Raw genomic sequence first — 17,593 nt, 5'->3', positions numbered from 1 at the left:
GTTCACACCATCTATGACGTCGCCTGGAGACTTCAGGAAGACCATTCCCAAGATACCCTCACACTGGCCCCCTAAGCTCACATTTCCAGCTTTCAGGACACCTTCACATGTGTAACCTGTTCCCTCCAAGTCAGAGAGTCCGCACTGAGCCCTTAACCCACTAAGCAGCTCCCTTCCTCCAACACAGCACTGTCTGAGGCTGCAGCGGGAAGCTCAGAGGTGGCCCACTCCCCTCCTCTATCATGAACTCTGGGCTGTTAGGCAGCTCCACGACTCTTTCTTTGAAGTGTCCCCCTTTCCAGCTGGCAACACTAAGCTACATCAGCCCACGACTGGCCCACAGACAGGCGCCTGCAGCGGCCTTCTACCCATGCAGCACTTGGCTCACACACCCTTGCCACACTGTCACCTCTTCATTCAAAGTGACCTACCCACCCATCCACCCCATCCAGTGTGTGCAAACCCATGACCAAGATCCTGGCACTTCCTACAGGACCACGTGGGAAGTATTTCCAGCACATCCCAACAGCTCCCTTACCAATCAGCTGGGTCTCCTCACGGTCACTCCAAACCAAGCTCACTCCTCCACCTCTTGCTTTGTGCTCTCCATCCTCAGGAAGACTAAATGACCTGCCTCTGCTTATACCCTCTCGACACAGGCCTGCAGTGGTCACTCCCAACAGGAGTAGCTTTCTACCCACCGCTGTTCACATGGATGTCTCCCTTTCAGAATGTATTTATAAGCCCTGTGTTCTGCAACGGTGACTTCCCCACTGTTCGTGTGTGCTCGCTCACCTGGTGTCCCAGGAGCGTTCCAGCTCTCTGAATGCAATGACTATTTCTCCTCACCATGGCTTAAATCTTATACTGTTTAATAAACTCAACAACCATGCAGCTAAAAAGAAGACAACTTCTGAGTCAAAGCAGCCAGCTCCACAGGAACCCAACTGGGCCTCTTCACCACTTGTCCTCACAGTTGAGGCATGCCCGCCAGGACCCATCATGAGCATTAAGTGTTTATGCTGACAGCCCTGAAAGCAGTCTCCTTCTGCTCAGGCCCCAGCAGGTTCATTATTGAACAGACTAGGGGACCAAGGTCCAGGGTGGCCAAGCCCTTTGCATCCAAATTCCATGATATGATCATGAGAGAAGCAAGGACTGGAGAGTGGAGACTTTGAGAAAGAAGGTAGAGAAAGCATGAGTTTACCCAGTGGGCTGAAGAGAAGTAGTAGAAACCGCTGTGCGAGAGAAGATGGGAAGGGTGAACATTGCTTGCAGGAGTGGCTGGCACAGAGGCGGCAGCAGAGCAGGATGAAGAGCTGGGCGGCATACACTGCTGTCCTAAGTGTGGCTTGGACTGCCGCCGCCCAGCTGTCTGAGATGGCTTCTTTGAAAGATGTTACAGATGCAGAAATTTCATTAAAAATTGCCTTTTCTGCCTGACCAGGCAGTAGTGCAGTGGATAGAGTGTCGAACTGGGATGTGGAGGACCCAGGTTTGAAACCTTGAGGTCGCTGTCTTGAGCAAGGGGTCACTCACTCTGCTGCAGCCCCCCAGTCAAGGCACATATGAGAAAGCAATCATGAACTAAAGAGACTAAGGAGCCACAACAAAGAACTGATGCTTCACATCTCTCTCCCTTCCTGTCAGTCTGTTCCCATCTGTCCCTCTCTCTGTCTCTCTGTCTCTGTTATAAAAAAGAATTGCGTTAGGCTAAGACCTACTCAGGGCAAAGGAGACAAGTGGTAGAGACAGAACCTGAAAGGCAAGGAAGGGGCTAAGCAGCGTCTAAATTGAAGCTGGAAACCTAACCAGGTAGCCTCTTCCCAGCACCTTCAGAGACACTGTAGGTGAAGGGTGCTAAATGCTGGTGATGACCCACACAGCTGCTCTGCCAACCCTGCTCTGGGCACCTGGGATTCTGTGTTCCCTCCCACAGGTCCAGGTGCCCAGAGAGCAGCAGGTAAGGGATGGGGGGTGCTCTGCGTGGTGGGGGGGCCCTCTGCAGACAGCCAAAGTAGCTCCCAGAGCAGGTGGTACCTGGGACCATCAGGAACAAAGCTCAGAGCCAGCTCTGGGGGATGATCTGGACTGCTCACGTGATGCAGGTAGCCCAGCCCCAGATCCTGCCCTGGCTGCCTTCTGACACCTGAGAGAGGCAAGCCCTACAGGCTGCTCTGTTCCTGGAGTCTGCTCTGTGCCAATGACCCGGAAGCCACCTTCTTTGTCCCAAGGAGACACAGCTGTGACAGGCAAGGTAAGAGGCCCTTTAGCTGAGTTTACCTGCCTGAATAAAAAGATATTACATCATATTGGTAAGTGGGTGGGCGGGGGTGGGAAAGTGGTGCATTCACGCCTCAGTTTTCCCATCTGTGTAATGAGGATTTGGCACTAAATGACTTTTAGTCCTAAAGTCCTATAAGACTATGAATAAAAACTTAAAACAAAAATTGATAGTTGTGCCTGACCTTTGGTGGTGCAGTGGATAAAGTGTCAACCACAGAACGCTGAGGTCACTGGTTCAAAACCCTGGGCTTGCTTGGTAAAGACACATATGGGAGTTGATGGTTTGTGCTCCTCCCCCTTCTCTCTCTTTCTCTCTCTCCTCCTTCTCTAAAATGAATAAAAATATAAACTTAAAGTTGTGATTATTACCAAAGGGAGGCTAACCTGGGTTCAGGAGCTTGCCTGAATTAGGAAATCAAGTTGCCCAGTGACCTCCACACAAAGGGTTTGGGACCTTCTCTGCAGAGCTCTGGGGGCCTCGGACCATCTGTGATGTTCAAGGCCATGAACAAATGGTTCTTTCTCAGCTAGAGGGGAGGAGCAGCCTCTGGACTGCCCTCTCAGCTGGATCACATGGGATTACAAGGAAGGAGGCTCTCACCTGAGAGGGGCAGGCCTCTGCCCACACAAACAGCCCAAGAGCAAGCTGCCCAGAACTAGGAAGGATGCAGAGCCAGTGCAGAGAGTTCCCTGGAGGAGGCTGAAGCACAGCCAGGGCAGCCTTTCAGAGGGGTGTGGCACTGTCGTCACTGCTATCAAAGCAGGAGCTTGTACTGAGGGTAATCAATCATGCTCCCTCTGACAGGAATCCAGGGCCTTATCGTATTCCAACCTCAAGAAATGCCCCTGCTCTCCAGTCCCTGTCCCCCCCAATAAAGGAGACTGACAGTCCCAATAAAGAGGCTCCTTATCAGATTTCAACCAGAGAGCTTGAGGCGCCCAGGGGCTGAGTGGAAAGGCTTTCATGAGGGCTTGCCTGGAAGGCAGGGCTCCCTGGCTTTAACTCTTGGTGCTGCGAGGCCAGCAGAGCTGTGATCAGGAGCTTTCCTGGTACTTGGCTCTCCTTCTTACCACTCAGACTGTGAGGACAGAGCTGGGGAGGGGTCAGGGAGGAGGCACTAGAGATGAAGATTGGAGATGGCGGGAGAGCTGGAAGGAGGGCCACTTCCTCCCTACTGGAAAATGGGCATTTTTCAATGAAGACCAGAAGCAATCAGAGAGAAGGGACCTGAGACAGAGTTGGATGGCTGCCTTCCTGCTTACTGGTCAGGGGTGAGGGTCCAGGACATAGGGTGTGGCCCTGCCATTAGTCATTTCCATAGCCCATCGAGAACTGGGAGGCCAACCAGGGAGCCTAGAAGAGTTAAGACCTGTGTTAGGTCAACCAGGCAGTGGCGCAGTGGAAGACCTGTGTTAGGTGGGGAGAGTGTGCAGGATGGCAGGCGTTGGCTCGTTCCTCTGCTTATTAATTCTTTCCCTGCTCCAGGCCTATTCCCCAGGCACAAACAAAGATATGACTTGTGACTCCCTAATTTGTTTAGCAGAAAGCTTCTACCTCCGGGAACCCAAGTAGCAGTGTCTGGCGGTGAGCAGGGCAACATGAGGGTGACTGGTGGTGCACAAACATCCTGGACGGACTGACTGCCTGCACCCCAATTTCCCACCGAGTGGGTCTACCTGACACAGTAGAGCACGCTCGTCTCAAGTGTGTGGTCCTCGCACTTCTGTGTACCCCTCCATAACCTCTCCTCAGACAAAACACAGAACGTTCCCAGCATCCAGAAAACATCTCTCACCCGCAATCAATGCCCACTGCCCCCAGTCCCCTGGGGAGACCGCATCCTGACATGCGTATCACCTCATCTGATTCTCCAGCATGACATCTGCTGTGTCTGGCTTCACTCGCTCAACAGCAGTCTGTAAGTCAGCCGCGGGCACAGCTCATTTCTGTTAACTGCTGTGTGGTATTCCACCAGCAGAGTGGCTATGCACCACTCCACTACTGGTGCACACGTGAGTTCTTCCCCGGGTTCTACTGTAACGGACATTCTGTGTGTGTCTTTTAGGAACCTAAGCACTTGTTTCTACTGGGGATATACTTAGGAACAGGTTGCTGGTAATAGGGATGGCACACATTTAGCTTTAGTGAATTCTACCAAACAGATTCCCAAAGCTCTAATGCCTGTTTATATTCTCACCAGTAGCACAAGGATGTTTGGAGGTACCACAGCCTGATAAGCTGATTTGAGACGCATCACCTTTTTTCTTACTCTAGTTTAAGATGAACTGTCTTAGGGAAGTTCAACAGGATGTGCAAGGCTGTACTCTACCATGGCTAATAATAAAATGGTTACCAATGTGTGGTCTCCTTTAAACACTGTGCTGAGAGTAGGTGGCCAAGGTGTTAGAAGGACAGCCAGGTCTTCTCTGCTTCCTTTGCAGCTGATCAACAGACCTGGCCAGTATCTCCAGGAGAGAGAGGAAGGCTGCAAGGTGGAGGCACAATGGCAGGGCCTCTGGACCAAGCATCTATCGCCAGCCCGTGCCACCAGCAGATTCCTCACAGAATAAGTGGGCCAAAGCCTCACTCCAAACTCTCCCTCTCCCAACCCTGAGACTTACTGAATATCAGCTCATCTTGGAACAAAGGAGGCAAAACTATCAGCCTAATTTTTACCAAGTGCTAGAAGTACCAATAAAAGATTTTGCATGAACAAAAGCTGAATTTAATTATAAAAGTGGGCTATTCAAATCAATCATGCCTTTCAAAAACCAGGACCCCTTCCCACATGGCAGATAACTGGGTAGCTACAAGACATTAAATGACTGGTAAAAGTGGAAAAAGATAACCATGTATCAAAAGTAGTTGTGTCGGCCCTGGCCGGTTGGCTCAGTGGTAGAGCGTCGGCCTGGCGTGCAGAAGTCCTGGGTTTGATTCCCGGCCAGGGCACACAGGAGAAACACCATCTGCTTCTCCACCCCTCCCCCTCTCCTTCCTCTCTGTCTCTCTCTTCCCCTTCCGTAGCAAGGCTCCATTGGAGCAAAGATGGCCCGGGCGCTGGGGATGGCTCCTTGGCCCCTGCCCCAGGCGCTAGAGTGGCTCTGGTCGCAACAGAGTGACGCCCCAGAGGGGCAGAGCATCGCCTCCTGGTGGGCAGAGCGTCGCCCCCTGGTGGGCGTGCCGGGTGGATCCCGGTCGGGCGCATGCGGGAGTCTGTCTGACTGTCTCTCCCCGTTTCCAGCTTCAGAAAAATACAAAAAAAAAAAAAAAAAAAGTAGTTGTGTCACCCAGGGAGGAAAAGGATCCAGCTCAGACAAAGCGATTATCCTGAGACAAAGACTTGCATTTTAGACTTTCATTGGGGGTCAAGTTTGAAAATGAAGCCCCAAAGCCTATTTTATCTGACAAAGACAACATATTCCAGTCTACCAGGAAGAGTGACCACAGCACAAACCATTTACAGCAAGTTACAAAGAATACACAAGAAACTGCCTCCACCAAAAGGCAATATATGTCATGAACGTTTCCTTGACTGAGATGGATAGATAAGGACACAACAGAAGGAAAAACACTCAACTTGCACTTTGAGGCAACCAAGCCCTTTTCCCACAGTAAATTTTTTGCAGATACACATCAAAAACAGATCCAACAATCCATTTGGGAAAACCAAGGTCGGTCTGCAGCCTTGAACAGGACTGGGGTTGGGGGGGGGGGCAGCTGTCTGGGTGAGGCCTGGACAAAACTTTCCCCATGACCAAGCGGTTCTTTAGCCTGCTGTGCCCAGATGGGCAGGGGCTGGTAGGACAGCTTTGCTTGTGGGTGCTCTGGGTAGGCAAGATCCTTCTGTTGGGGCTCTGTCTCCTGTGTCCTTCATCCCCAACCTATCGTGCCCTGACAAATGGCAGCCTCTGTGCCACTGTGAATCTGTCCTTCCCTGTGAGAGGTGCCTTGCAGAGTTCTACCCTATGTTAATCAGATGCTATCAGGCTCTACTTGACAGTGGCCTGTGGAGATAGACCAGCATTCTATGTAGGGCACAGAAGCCTGGAGAAACAAGTCTTCTCCCCAGCCCAACAGGACGCTGATGGAGCTGCTGGTGGTAGGCTGAGTTTCACAAAGGCAACAAATGCAGAGGGGGAAAGAGCACCAGCCTGGAGTTAGGAAACTGAATGCTGCCTCTGCTCTGTGGCCTCAGGTAAGTCACTTAACCTAGGGGCTGGTTCTTCTTCATGGTGGACTGGTGACCTCTGGTCTTTCCACCCAATAGAGTAGAGTGCATGGGACAATAATAATAAAACAACACACAGGCATTGTCCTCCTCCCCTTCCGATGAGGCCATACTGCTTTCTGTTTCACCACCCACTGACCAAGAGAACAAACTTCTTCCTCACTGATGGCGGAAGAATGGATTTATAAGCCTCTGTTTATCAGACTTCCAAATTAGGCTCTCCCACCCAGATTTCCTCCTGGAAAATCTACCAGAAGACACCATCTCAGAAACCACCCACAGTAAGTTCAATTAGCCACAGACATTTATCTGCAACTGTTTGACTTTAATTTGGCAAAGAAATGTATATATTTCACATGTGTGTGCACGCGGTGAAAGGAGAGTGAAAAGGAGCGGCAGAGTTCGGAGACCTACCCAATCATTCTACAGGAACTTCTGGGGAAACCGAGTCAAGAAAAACTGTTGAATCCTACTTGGCCTCAGTCAGCAAAAGAGAAAACACCAAGACAAGGCATGTGTTCTTGGGGAGCCTTGCTCTGATTTCCACACAACTATTTGATAGAAAATTGCTTTAAGGCCCTGGCCGGTTGGTTCATCGGTAGAGCGTCGGCCTGGCATGCAGGGGACCCGGGTTCGATTCCCGGCCAGGGCACATAAGAGAAGCGCCCATTTGCTTCTCCACCCCTCCTCCTCCTTCCTCTCTGTCTCTCTCTTCCCCTCCCGCAGCCAAGGCTCCATTGGAGCAAAGATGGCCCAGGCGCTGGGGATGGCTCCTTGGCCCCTGCCCCAGGCGCTAGAGTGGCTCTGGTCGCGGCAGAGCGACGCCCCGGAGGGGCAGAGCTTCGCCCCTGGTGGGCGTGCCGAGTGGATCCTGGTCGGGCACATGCGGGAGTCTGTCTGACTGTCTCTCCCGGTTTCTAGCTTCAGAAAAATACAAAAAAAAAAAAAAAAAAAAAAGAAAATTGCTTTAAGAAACTTTTTTTCTGTTTTTGGGTCATCAAGGATGGCTCTTCTTCTGTTGGCAGTTCAATGTACACAACCTGGACAAATAATACAGAACATAGGACTTGGAAGAAGCTTCCAGATTCACTGCAACTGACCCCCTCATTTACCAGCCCCAGAGAGGGAAGGAAGCTCAAGATTGAGGGGAAGGTGGGACACCAGCCCAGTTTTACATTTAATGGCATAGAGCTCGCTCTCTGTCCCGGACAGAGAGCCACCTGGGGGCTGCCCAGACCTCTTCTCAGGCCCCTCCCACAGCAGAGTGCTCTGCCAGTGGGGGAGGGGTCACCAGGGTGAAAGTCAGGCCAGTTTGGCCTAGAAACCAAAGTGCCTACCTGACCAGCCCATCGGTTACAGTCAATTCACTCAAACGCATTAACAAGTACAAAGAACTGGCACAAAGCAGCAGTGAGAGCTGGCCCCTCCCGCTGAACAGCAGGTCCATCACTGGAGCCCTGTCTGCTTCCTCTGCGTGTCAAGGCTACCCAGCACCACTCACTCACAGCCCAGGGGAGTGTCACCAGGCCTTCCAAACTCAGGCTGTTTTCAGCAGCTCCTGTGAAATCTACTGCTTGCCCTTCATATTAGCTCTGGAGAGTTACCTGTGCCTGTTGCTGGCTTACTGCCGAGGTCTGCTAGGTTTTACCTTGGACCTAGCTAACAAGATCTGGCTCCTGAGTGCCTCGGACACTCCAATTTGGAGAACTATGTCACATGTGTCTAGGGCCCTGATTGCACCATTCTGTGAAGAGCAAAGATAGCAAGCTTCACATCATAAGTATAGTCTGCTCCCAGACCTCCTGAGCAGCCTGTTCTCATTCAGGTGCTCAATGTGAGCTTGCCAGGAAGATCATTAAATTAAAGAGAGTCTCCTGTCTCAGTCTCTGCCTCTGACCCAACTACACTTCAGAGCAGCAGGTGTTCTGAAAGGCCAGCTTTGGTGACACTCCCTGTGGTTTAACTTCAGTAACTCCACTATGTCCACAGATAGAGAAGTGCTAACTTCTTGGCCAAACATGGCTCTTCATAGTCTGGTGACAACTGAATCATCCAGGACACAGACAAGGGTTCTTCTAGCTGTGCCTAGGCCATGCATGCCCCTGCACTGCTGCCTCCACTTATGTGTGTAGCTTCCTCCACTCCCGTGACCCTGATATGCTGAACCCAGCTCCTCCCTGAGGCCAGCCTTGCACTCTAGCCCTGGATGGGGACCTAGCACCCTTACCTCTGGCATTTGGCCACAGAAGAGGCACTTGCAGTACGGCCTGACAAGGGCCTCATAGCCCTCGTATATGGCTACCTGAGCGGAAGACAGTTTCCATAAGGAGTTTCTCTGCAGAGGAAACTGTAGTGGAATAATCCATTGCATGGCCTTGGATGGGAACACAGCCAACAAGAAAAGAATGTTTTGTGCCAAGAGGACTGTTTTGTGACTTGAAGGCAGGTCACTGAAACAGGTCTATGTGACTGAAGGCAGTTGCTGGGGTTTTTTTCAGTAAAACATTCTCATAAGATTTCTGTACCTTCCAAGGTTATCCCTTGAGATAAAGAGAGGAATGTTGTGGAAACCATAGAAGCAATAGCAATTAATGCCTTTTGATATTATATTGTTGTTAAGCTATCATGCAGGTGTACTCCATGTATCTTTAAGTAAAAGTTACGCTTGATGTTATGCCAATTTCTCAGTAAACAAGCTTTTTGAAGTCTTGTGAATAAAAATAGGACACAGCGTGAACTCGGCGCCATTTGCCTGAGCGAGTGGTGGTCCTTTGCTAGTCCTTGATGATTTCGTCTGCTGATCTCTCTCTCTGTGCCCCCAACTCACAACAACAGGAAACTTTAGATCTTCACCCACTTTCCCACCCTTCTGTGGCAATGTTTCTCAATAGGGCGGCAATTTTATCCCCCAGGGAGATTTTCAATATCTGGAGGCAGTTTTGGTTATCAGACCTGGGGGAGGTAACCCCACAACAGAGAATTATCTGGTCCCCAAAGTCATATGCTAAGGCTGAGAAACCCTGTATTATAACAATTAACAAGTAGTAAACCAACTCAACCAGTTCCCTTCTATTGGTGACTCTGGCAAACAGCATAATACCTAATATGAATGCTGAGGACAGAAAAAAGGTCTACTTGGGACCTGAATGACCATAAACTGACACAATCAAAGGGAGTCACTGGTCCTATTCTGGGCTCACCTAGAACCACCCCGGGAGGGCAGTCTGGCAGCCCCATGTTGTGAGCAGCAGGAGACTTGGCCCTTCCTGCTCTCCCTGGCTGACCTCTGACTGCGCGGCCTGTGCACCTCACTGCTGGCCCTGTGCTAGGAGTGGGAATGCAAAGAAATGACAAAGGGCTGTCCTCAGGGAGCTCCCCATCCAGGGGACAATCAGCACTAAAGAAACAACTATGGCTCCTCTGTCTTGGCTGGGCTGATGGGACTCCTACTTTCTTTTACAAACCCCCCGGGAGGGAGAGACGCCATGAAGTGGAGGCACAGCAGTGGCAGCCCCAGCACTGACTACAATCCTACAACCCCGCTGCCAGAGCAGCCCCAAGACAGACCCGCTCCTGGGGCTACCCCAGCTGGGCCCGCAGAGTTTGTGAATAATTAAAAGGTAATTGGAAGGGGAGGCCAAAGTATTAAGTGGATTCCCCCTCCCAGGGCAGCTAGGACGAGGCACTGTTGCCAGTCACATTATCTTCTGGGATTATGTTCTTGTTTTTCCCCAGCATAGGCAGCTCCAGGCAGCAGTGGGAGGAGTCAGATAACAAGGCTGCTGAGACTGCTCTGATGTGCTTGGAGATGGGGTACACCGAACCTTAAAACTTGTGACTGACCTTTGTGAGCAAAGAAATGACAAAGTAAGTAATGGGCATGTGATAGGCATCTACTAAGAAGGCAATCTGGCTCTGAAGATAAAGGAAGGGAAGGCGGGGGAGAGATGGGGTCAGGCTGGTGGGGAGCGGGAGGAGTACCACTCTGGCTCAGCCCTAGTAACAAAGGTGACCCTCTCCCAGGGAGGCTGAACCTGGCTGGTGAACCTATGGCTGTGAGAGGCTATAGAGCCAGAAGGTTGAGTCACTGGGCTTAAGGCTCAGTCACACCATGGTCCAAAGTAAGATGGCTGGGGTGAGTGAGGGAGAGCGAGGAGGAGAGCGAGGAGGAGAGAGTGGGAGAAAAGGTGCACTACAAAGCACATACCTGTGTACTGCAGTTAAGCTGTAGTAATGCCCCACCAAGCCAGTGGATGCAAAATTCAAAGAGCTAATGGATAAGAGAAAGAACCTGTCCTTTTCACAGGTCATTTCCGACCCTCCCAACAAATCCTGAAGGGCCTCTATTTGTCCAGCGGCCTTCTTGGTCTCTTTGACTCTAGATACATCAACAGGTAGCCCCACACGCTAGTTTAAGTCATGTCCAAAGAAGCTGTAAGGCTAAGAAAAAAGTGTGTGTGTGGTTTTTTTTTTTGTTTTGTTTTGTTTTTACAGAGACAGAGAGAGAGAGAGTCAGAGAGAGGGATAGATAAGGACAGACAGGAACGGAGAGATGAGAAGAATCAATCATCAGTTTTTCTTCGCGACACCTTAGTTGTTCATTGATTGCTCTCATACGTGCTTTGACTGTGGGCCTTCAGCAAACTGAGTAACCCCTTGCTCGAGCCAGCGACCTTGGGTCCAAGCTGGTGGGCTCTTGCTCAAACCAGATGAACTCTCACTCATGCTGGCGACCACAGGGTCTTGAACCTGGGTCTTCCACATCCCAGTCCGAAGCTCTATCCACTGCACCACTGCCCAGTCAGGCAAAAAAGTGTGTTTTAATGTGAAATGACCCCAGAGACCAGCTAATCACTGCCTCTTGTCTTCCCAGGCTAAGACTTTGCACTCTGCAGAGAGAAGTCATGCTGAAGTGTGAACTGTAAAGCATAAGCACTCAATAAATATTCACAGAATTGAAATAATGCACTCACCCCGCTTCTGCATGAAGATGAAGAGATCGTCCAGGAACTCCTTCCTTTCCGGATCACTGTCCAGCTCATACAGCTGCAATCCCAATGGCCCCAGAGGAAAACACAATAAGAAAACCCATCTTACGAAGGAAGTCTTTTTTTTTTTTTTTTTCTGAAGTTGGAAACGGGGAGGCAGTCAGACAGACTCCCGCATGCGCCCGACAGGAATCCACCTGGCATGCCCACCAGGGGGCAATGCTCTGCCCATCTGGGGCGTTGCTCTGTTGCAACCAGAGCCATTCTAGCGCCTGAGGCAGAGGCCATAGAGCCATCCTCAGTGCCCGGGGCCAACTTGGCTCCAATGGAGCCTCAGCTGCCGGAGGGGAAGAGAGAGACAGAGAAGAAGGAGAGGAGGAGGGTGAAGAAGCAGATGGGTGCTTCTCCTGTGTGCCCTGGCCGGGAATTGAAACCAGGACTCCTGCACGCCAGGCTAACGCTCTACCACTGAGCAAACCGGCCAGGGCCCAGAGGAAGTCTTATAGCAGAGACCTACTACTACCTGAATGACTACAAACAGGACTCATGGGCTACTCCTGTCCTACTCCTTGGGGATCAGATTCAACAACCCACCAAACAACTGCCCCTCATTAGCACAAAGGAAACATTACAGACCTTGGCAAAATCTCGAGAGATCTCTCTTCCCCTGCCTCCGTCTGCATCATCAGTCCAAGGCAAGCCACCATTCTGAAGGGGAATAAAGCACAGAGTTCAGCAGAGCAGGAAGAGCGTGTCAGAGAACAAGCAGCCAACCATTTAGCAGGAAAAGAAAGCATGTCAACAACTGTGCTCTCCTGTCTCACGCTACAGAAGACTGCTCGGGTCACTATCTCTGCCACCCTGATGGGTTTCAGTTATGGTTCCAAACTAAGAGGGAGTCAGGTGGGAGGACCATCTCCATTGGCTGGAGGAGGGCCGGCTGTACTTACACCTGAGAATCCTGGAAGAGGAGGGCAATGAGGTGCTGAACCTTCTGAGAGCCTGCTCATCCCTAGCAGATCTTCCAGAAGCCACCTCTGAGAGGCATCACTTTCCTTCAGGTCTATGGAGTGTTTGTGTATTCTATGGTATGTTGTGAAGACAGCTAACCTGGCTTTCTAAACAACACTCTAAGGGGGAATGGTTTAAGGGTGAAAGGGAGCAGGACACACCCTGAAGTTGTAGTGTCCCAGCCAAACCTCATCACTAGAAGCCCTAAGTCTAGCAGTCAGAACTCCCCAATGCTGTAAGTATCCCCAAGGCCTGAGATTATTCCCAAGGTACAGAGACTTTGTGCCACTAGGTTGAAGTTGATGTTCATTAGAGAAATAATGAGAACTTAATCCTAATACTGTATAATTGATTATGATAAACCAACACCATTCAACTGAAGGGAGAAAATGGTAAATACAAATAGGACTTTGTTCATGTTCTTTGTAATATTCATCTCAGTAACTTGTCCTCAAACCAGGCATTGCTTTCTACAGGCAGCCTCCTCTTCACTCCCAGGAGTGCTGAATACTCTGGGAGCAATCTCTGTACATTTTGAGCTCAGAATTTAACACAGTTTTGGAATTACCTGTACTGTAAGCTCCTTAAGAGCTAAGGTGTCTTCAGCTTTGTACCTCCGGCACAATCCCTTGCCTGGCAATTATTAGACCCAAATGAATGCCTGACGAATCACAATCATTGTCAAAAGGCATGAACTGGCTGTCTGAACCAACTGAGCACCTCTTCACAAAATATGCTAAACCTGTCTTAACTGGATTATCTCAGTTGGTTAGAGCGTCATCCCGAAGCACAGAGGTTGCTGGTTTGATTCCTGGTCATGGCACATACAGAAGCAGATCAATGTTCCTGTCTCTCTCTCTCTCTCTCTCTCTCTCTCTCTCTCTCCTTCTGCCTCTCTCTCTCAAATCAATCAATAAAAAAATAATTTTAAATATGTACTATACACACACACACACACACAGATATCATATGGGACAGTACAAAACACCCTCTGTTAGGTTCTGGCTAGTTAGCTCAGTTGGTTAGAGCTCCATACTGAAACAACAAGCTTGCAGGTTTGATCACTGGTCAGAGAACATATGGAAAGCAATCAATGTATACATAAATAAGTGGAACATCAAATGAATGCTCCACCTCCTTCTTTCTCTCTCCCTTCCTCTGCCTAAAATCAATTAAAATAATAACAACAAATAAATGAAAAAACACTGCTTGCTACTGGGCCATATTAGAAATCTGTTCACCTGAACAGAAATGAAATGAAATGGCTACAGCAAACTGGCCCCTGCTCACTGAGAGACCGACAAGGACAGATGTGTGTGAGAAGTGCCCAGTGAAGCCTATCTGACTGTATGTGCATCGTCTCTCCGTGCAGGTGTTGAAGACTCTGTCAGGAAGCCCCATGACCCAGTGCGTGGAACACTATTTAAAAAAAAAAAAAAGCCCAAACTCACCCCCATGTTGTAATCACAGTCAACAGAAATCTAGTGTTATCTGGTGGCAACTGGGACAATGAATAATCAAGATGAATTATGCCTGTCAGGTCAGCAAAACCAGACAGTCTGTCCCCCTTTCAAAGCCTGCAGTGGGCTTCCCTAATGACCTGTGATTTCGTTTGAGCCAGTAATTCCTGCTGGAAAGTCAATTATCCCGGGAGCCCCTGTCAGCTGAAAGACATTTATTTAATGGGGATCACTGCTGCTCTATTGTGTCAGCTGTTTTCTGTGGCTGCTGAACGCCCCCCCCCCCCAGCTGCAGATCTGAAGCTGACTCTTCACAGGACTCTTGACCAGCAGGAGAGAGGGGAACACAGTTTTGCTAATTACAGTAATCTCCAGCACTGTGAATGCTTTAACACCCAGGGAGGTGGAGAAGACCGAATCCACAACCTGGTATCTCAGACAGGGCTCTCCACAGCAGGGGGAGTGAAAACGCAGGCAGGCCAGGCAACTGCTGTGTGCTCTGTATGACAGTCAACACCCAGGTGTGACAGCTCTCAGCTCTAGGAGCAGAGGAGAGCGCTTGTAGGGTGGGGGCTAGGGGTTGGCAGGACCCCTCCACTTGTTCCAGCTCTGCCCATTAAGCATGAACCACTTAAGAAACCAGACAGGATTTCAGTCTAAAGGGCCCCTACTGCAATGACCAGAGAGAAGGTGACCTGCCAGCTCAGAAGAGAAATGGGACACTAGACTCCAAGCAGTCCCACTGTCTGACCCGCTCCACACCCAGGAAGGTCAGTGACTACTTAGATGCAGTAAAAAGTTGCCCAAAAAAGGGGTTCCCTGATGTCCAGTTCCAAAGTACGGATGGTCCATTACTAATTTAAAATACTCTGTTGGGGCCGATGGGGAAATGTCTCCTTTCTTAGAATTCCTCTCTTACTGGGGCAGCTAAACGTAGACCTTGCTTCACAGGATCTCTGCTGCTGTGAGAGCCCTGAGCCCTGCCAACCCTCACAATTCATTCAGCAGGAGTGCTGTTTCCACAAGGCAGAGTTAACAGCCTCCTCCCCTCTGGGCTGCTGTGCTGTGTGGCCCACCTGTGTCTGCAGGCTGTGTGTCCTGTGAGGGAGCCTGGCTCTCAGCACACAGAGCACTGGCACCTCCTGACGGGCAGGGATGGGCTCCCCCCCCCGGGTTTCCCCATGAAACCCTCCCCTTTCATGGGGAGGGTTACAGTTATTTTCTTGGTTCTTGACTTGGACCAACTGTTGCAAAACACGACTTCACTTATGCAATTCAGGTTTGTGGGCAGCAGGAGTCAGGATACGGGTGTGACTGCTGCAAAGTTATCAGCCCAGAAATTATTTTTTCCTGGATGCTGAGTGTGGTTGACTGAGACCCTGGTGTGAAGAAAGCAGGGAAAACAGCTTAAAGAGCCTACTCAACAATTTAGGGATCAGGAGGGTCCCCAAGAAAAGCCTTCCAGTTGAAGGGTCACTGCATGCACGTCTCGTGTCCAGGGAACAGCTTCTGTCAGCCCGCGGGCAGCAGGCAGTGTCAACAGCCCACAATGTGTGTGAGAAGCAACAGCAGCCAGAGTGGTCACTTATGCCATTTACCACCTTCCCAGCCTCTCCTGATACAACTCTCTGAACAGCTTTGATCTCACTAGGGGCCGACAGGAAAATGACAGTTTGTTCCCAAATGCTGACAAAGTCAAGCTTTGGCTACCCCTAACCCACATTTTAGCTCATTTTCCCCAGGAAGCCACAGAGCAACTTGCCTATAAATCCCTCACAAATGGTAGTGAAGGAAAGCTGGGAAGAGGAGAAAAGGGACAGTAGGCATTGTTTATGCACCTTCTGCCCAGCAAGGACTGGGCCAGAGTTTCCCAAGGATTCTCTTGCTCAATTCTACATGGTGGAGCTGGTAGTTTTAGAGATGAAAAATGAATGGGTACAGAGCTCAGGTAACTGGCCCAGGGTCTCAGAGCATTTAAACCCAGGCCTAGCTGGCTCTGTTACACCATGCTGCCTGGTGGCTGCAAAGAACAGTAGCAAGTGTCTTGGGTTGGGATTTGGGGGTGGGGGGGTTAGAACCCAGTCTTGTGCATAGAACACCCACAATGCCTAGGTGTTGGGCAAATGAGTTTGTAAAATTTGTATTTTTTAAGTTTGCTTACTTTTATTGTTAAAAAATGGCCCTGGGCAGCCAAGTGTGTGCTAGCCCTCAGAGCAAGGCAGTTGACTGCAAATTGCAATTGCATTCCGGCTTAGGAGGGGCCGTTGTTTTGCTAATGTTTGCTGGAGGAGGGGTCTTTGTGGGCCCAAGTAGTTTGGCAGGGAGAGCAGAGAGAATGCAGAGAGCTGAAGAAGCCAGTTTGTGCAGAGAGAGAGGTGTGCAGATGAGGAACCAGAGCTGAGGGGCATTGGGAGCCCTACTGAGGCTTGTGGGGGCCTTTGATTTTAGGAGGAACCAGAGAGGATTCTCCTGATTGTGAAACCAGAGATGGGTCAGGGCTTTGGGAGCCATGAATGAAAGGGAAGTGTTTTCCTGGTGGGTTTGCTCATAGGCCAGTGCAAAACTTTAATAAAGGAATGGCCCACCATTTTTTGGCTCCACTGTTTCTTTCTTTCTTTCTTTCTTTCTTTCTTTATTTTTTTAATTTTTTTCTTTTCTGAAGCTGGAAACGGGGAGAGACAGTCAGACAGACTCCCGCATGCGCCCGACCGGGATCCACCCGGCACGCCCACCAGGGGCAACGCTCTGCCCACCAGGGGGTGATGCTCTGCCCCTCCGGGGGGTCGCTCTGCCGCGACCAGAGCCACTCCAGCGCCTGGGGCAGAGGCCAAGGAACCATCCCCAGCGCCCGGGCCATCTTTGCTCCAATGGAGCCTTGGCTGCGGGAGGGGAAGAGAGAGACAGAGAGGAAGGAGGGGGTGGGGGTGGAGAAGCAAATGGGCGCTTCTCCTATGTGCCCTGGCCGGGAATCGAACCCGGGTACCCCGCACGCCAGGCTGACGCTCTACCGCTGAGCCAACTGGCCAGGGCGGCTCCACTGTTCCTTTACCATCTGTCCGAATTCAATAAGAACCTGCATGGCCACGATGGCGGTGACCACTGGCCATACACCAGGCATGGCCCTTGGTAGCTCCTATCAGTAGGAGAGCCTTTTATTCTTTAATTTATCTCATGGGCTTAAAAATGAGCCCTAACACGCCTGACCAGGAGGTGGTGCAGTGGATAGAGCGTCGAACTGGGATGTGGAGGACCCAGGTTCAAGACCCTGAGGTAGCCAGCTTGAGTGTGGGCTCATCTGGTTTGAGCAAAGCTCACCAGCTTGGACCCAAGGTCGCTGGCTTGAGCAAGGGGTTACTCAGTCTGCTGAAGGCCCATGGTCAAGACACATATGAGAAAGCAATCAGTGAACAATAAGGTGTCACAACAAAAAGCTGATGATTGATGCTTCTCATCTCTCTCCATTCTGTCTGTCTGTCCCTATCTATCCCTCTCTCTGACTCTGTCTCTGTTAAAAAAAAAAAAAAAAAAAAAAAGCCCTAACACAACACCTGCCCAGGAAACATCCCTGAGGTACTGGAACAAGAACAGCTGACCTCCAAAACAGCATTTGAGACCAGCG

At 50.4% G+C, this 17,593-nt stretch overlaps 1 protein-coding gene across 3 annotated transcripts in view; it reads right to left on the bottom strand.

Moving 5' to 3' along the window:
* The window catches only part of ARID3B (AT-rich interaction domain 3B), a 63,338-nt gene that overhangs the window by 9,563 nt on the left and 36,182 nt on the right, over positions 1–17,593 (bottom strand). For all 3 annotated transcript variants that reach the window (XM_066278201.1, XM_066278202.1, XM_066278203.1), the window contains exons 3-4: positions 12,140–12,211; positions 11,489–11,561 (exon numbers count right to left, since the gene is read on the bottom strand). In XM_066278201.1, coding sequence (XP_066134298.1) covers positions 11,489–11,561; positions 12,140–12,211 — 145 coding nt within the window. The remainder of the gene's footprint in view (positions 1–11,488; positions 11,562–12,139; positions 12,212–17,593) is intronic.

The sequence above is a fragment of the Saccopteryx bilineata genome, chromosome 4 (assembly GCF_036850765.1).
Source record: "Saccopteryx bilineata isolate mSacBil1 chromosome 4, mSacBil1_pri_phased_curated, whole genome shotgun sequence".
In the NCBI taxonomy this organism is placed as follows: Eukaryota; Metazoa; Chordata; class Mammalia; order Chiroptera; family Emballonuridae; genus Saccopteryx; species Saccopteryx bilineata.
The sequence above is the reverse complement of the archived record's forward strand: the minus strand, read 5'-3'. Positions and strand labels throughout refer to the sequence as shown.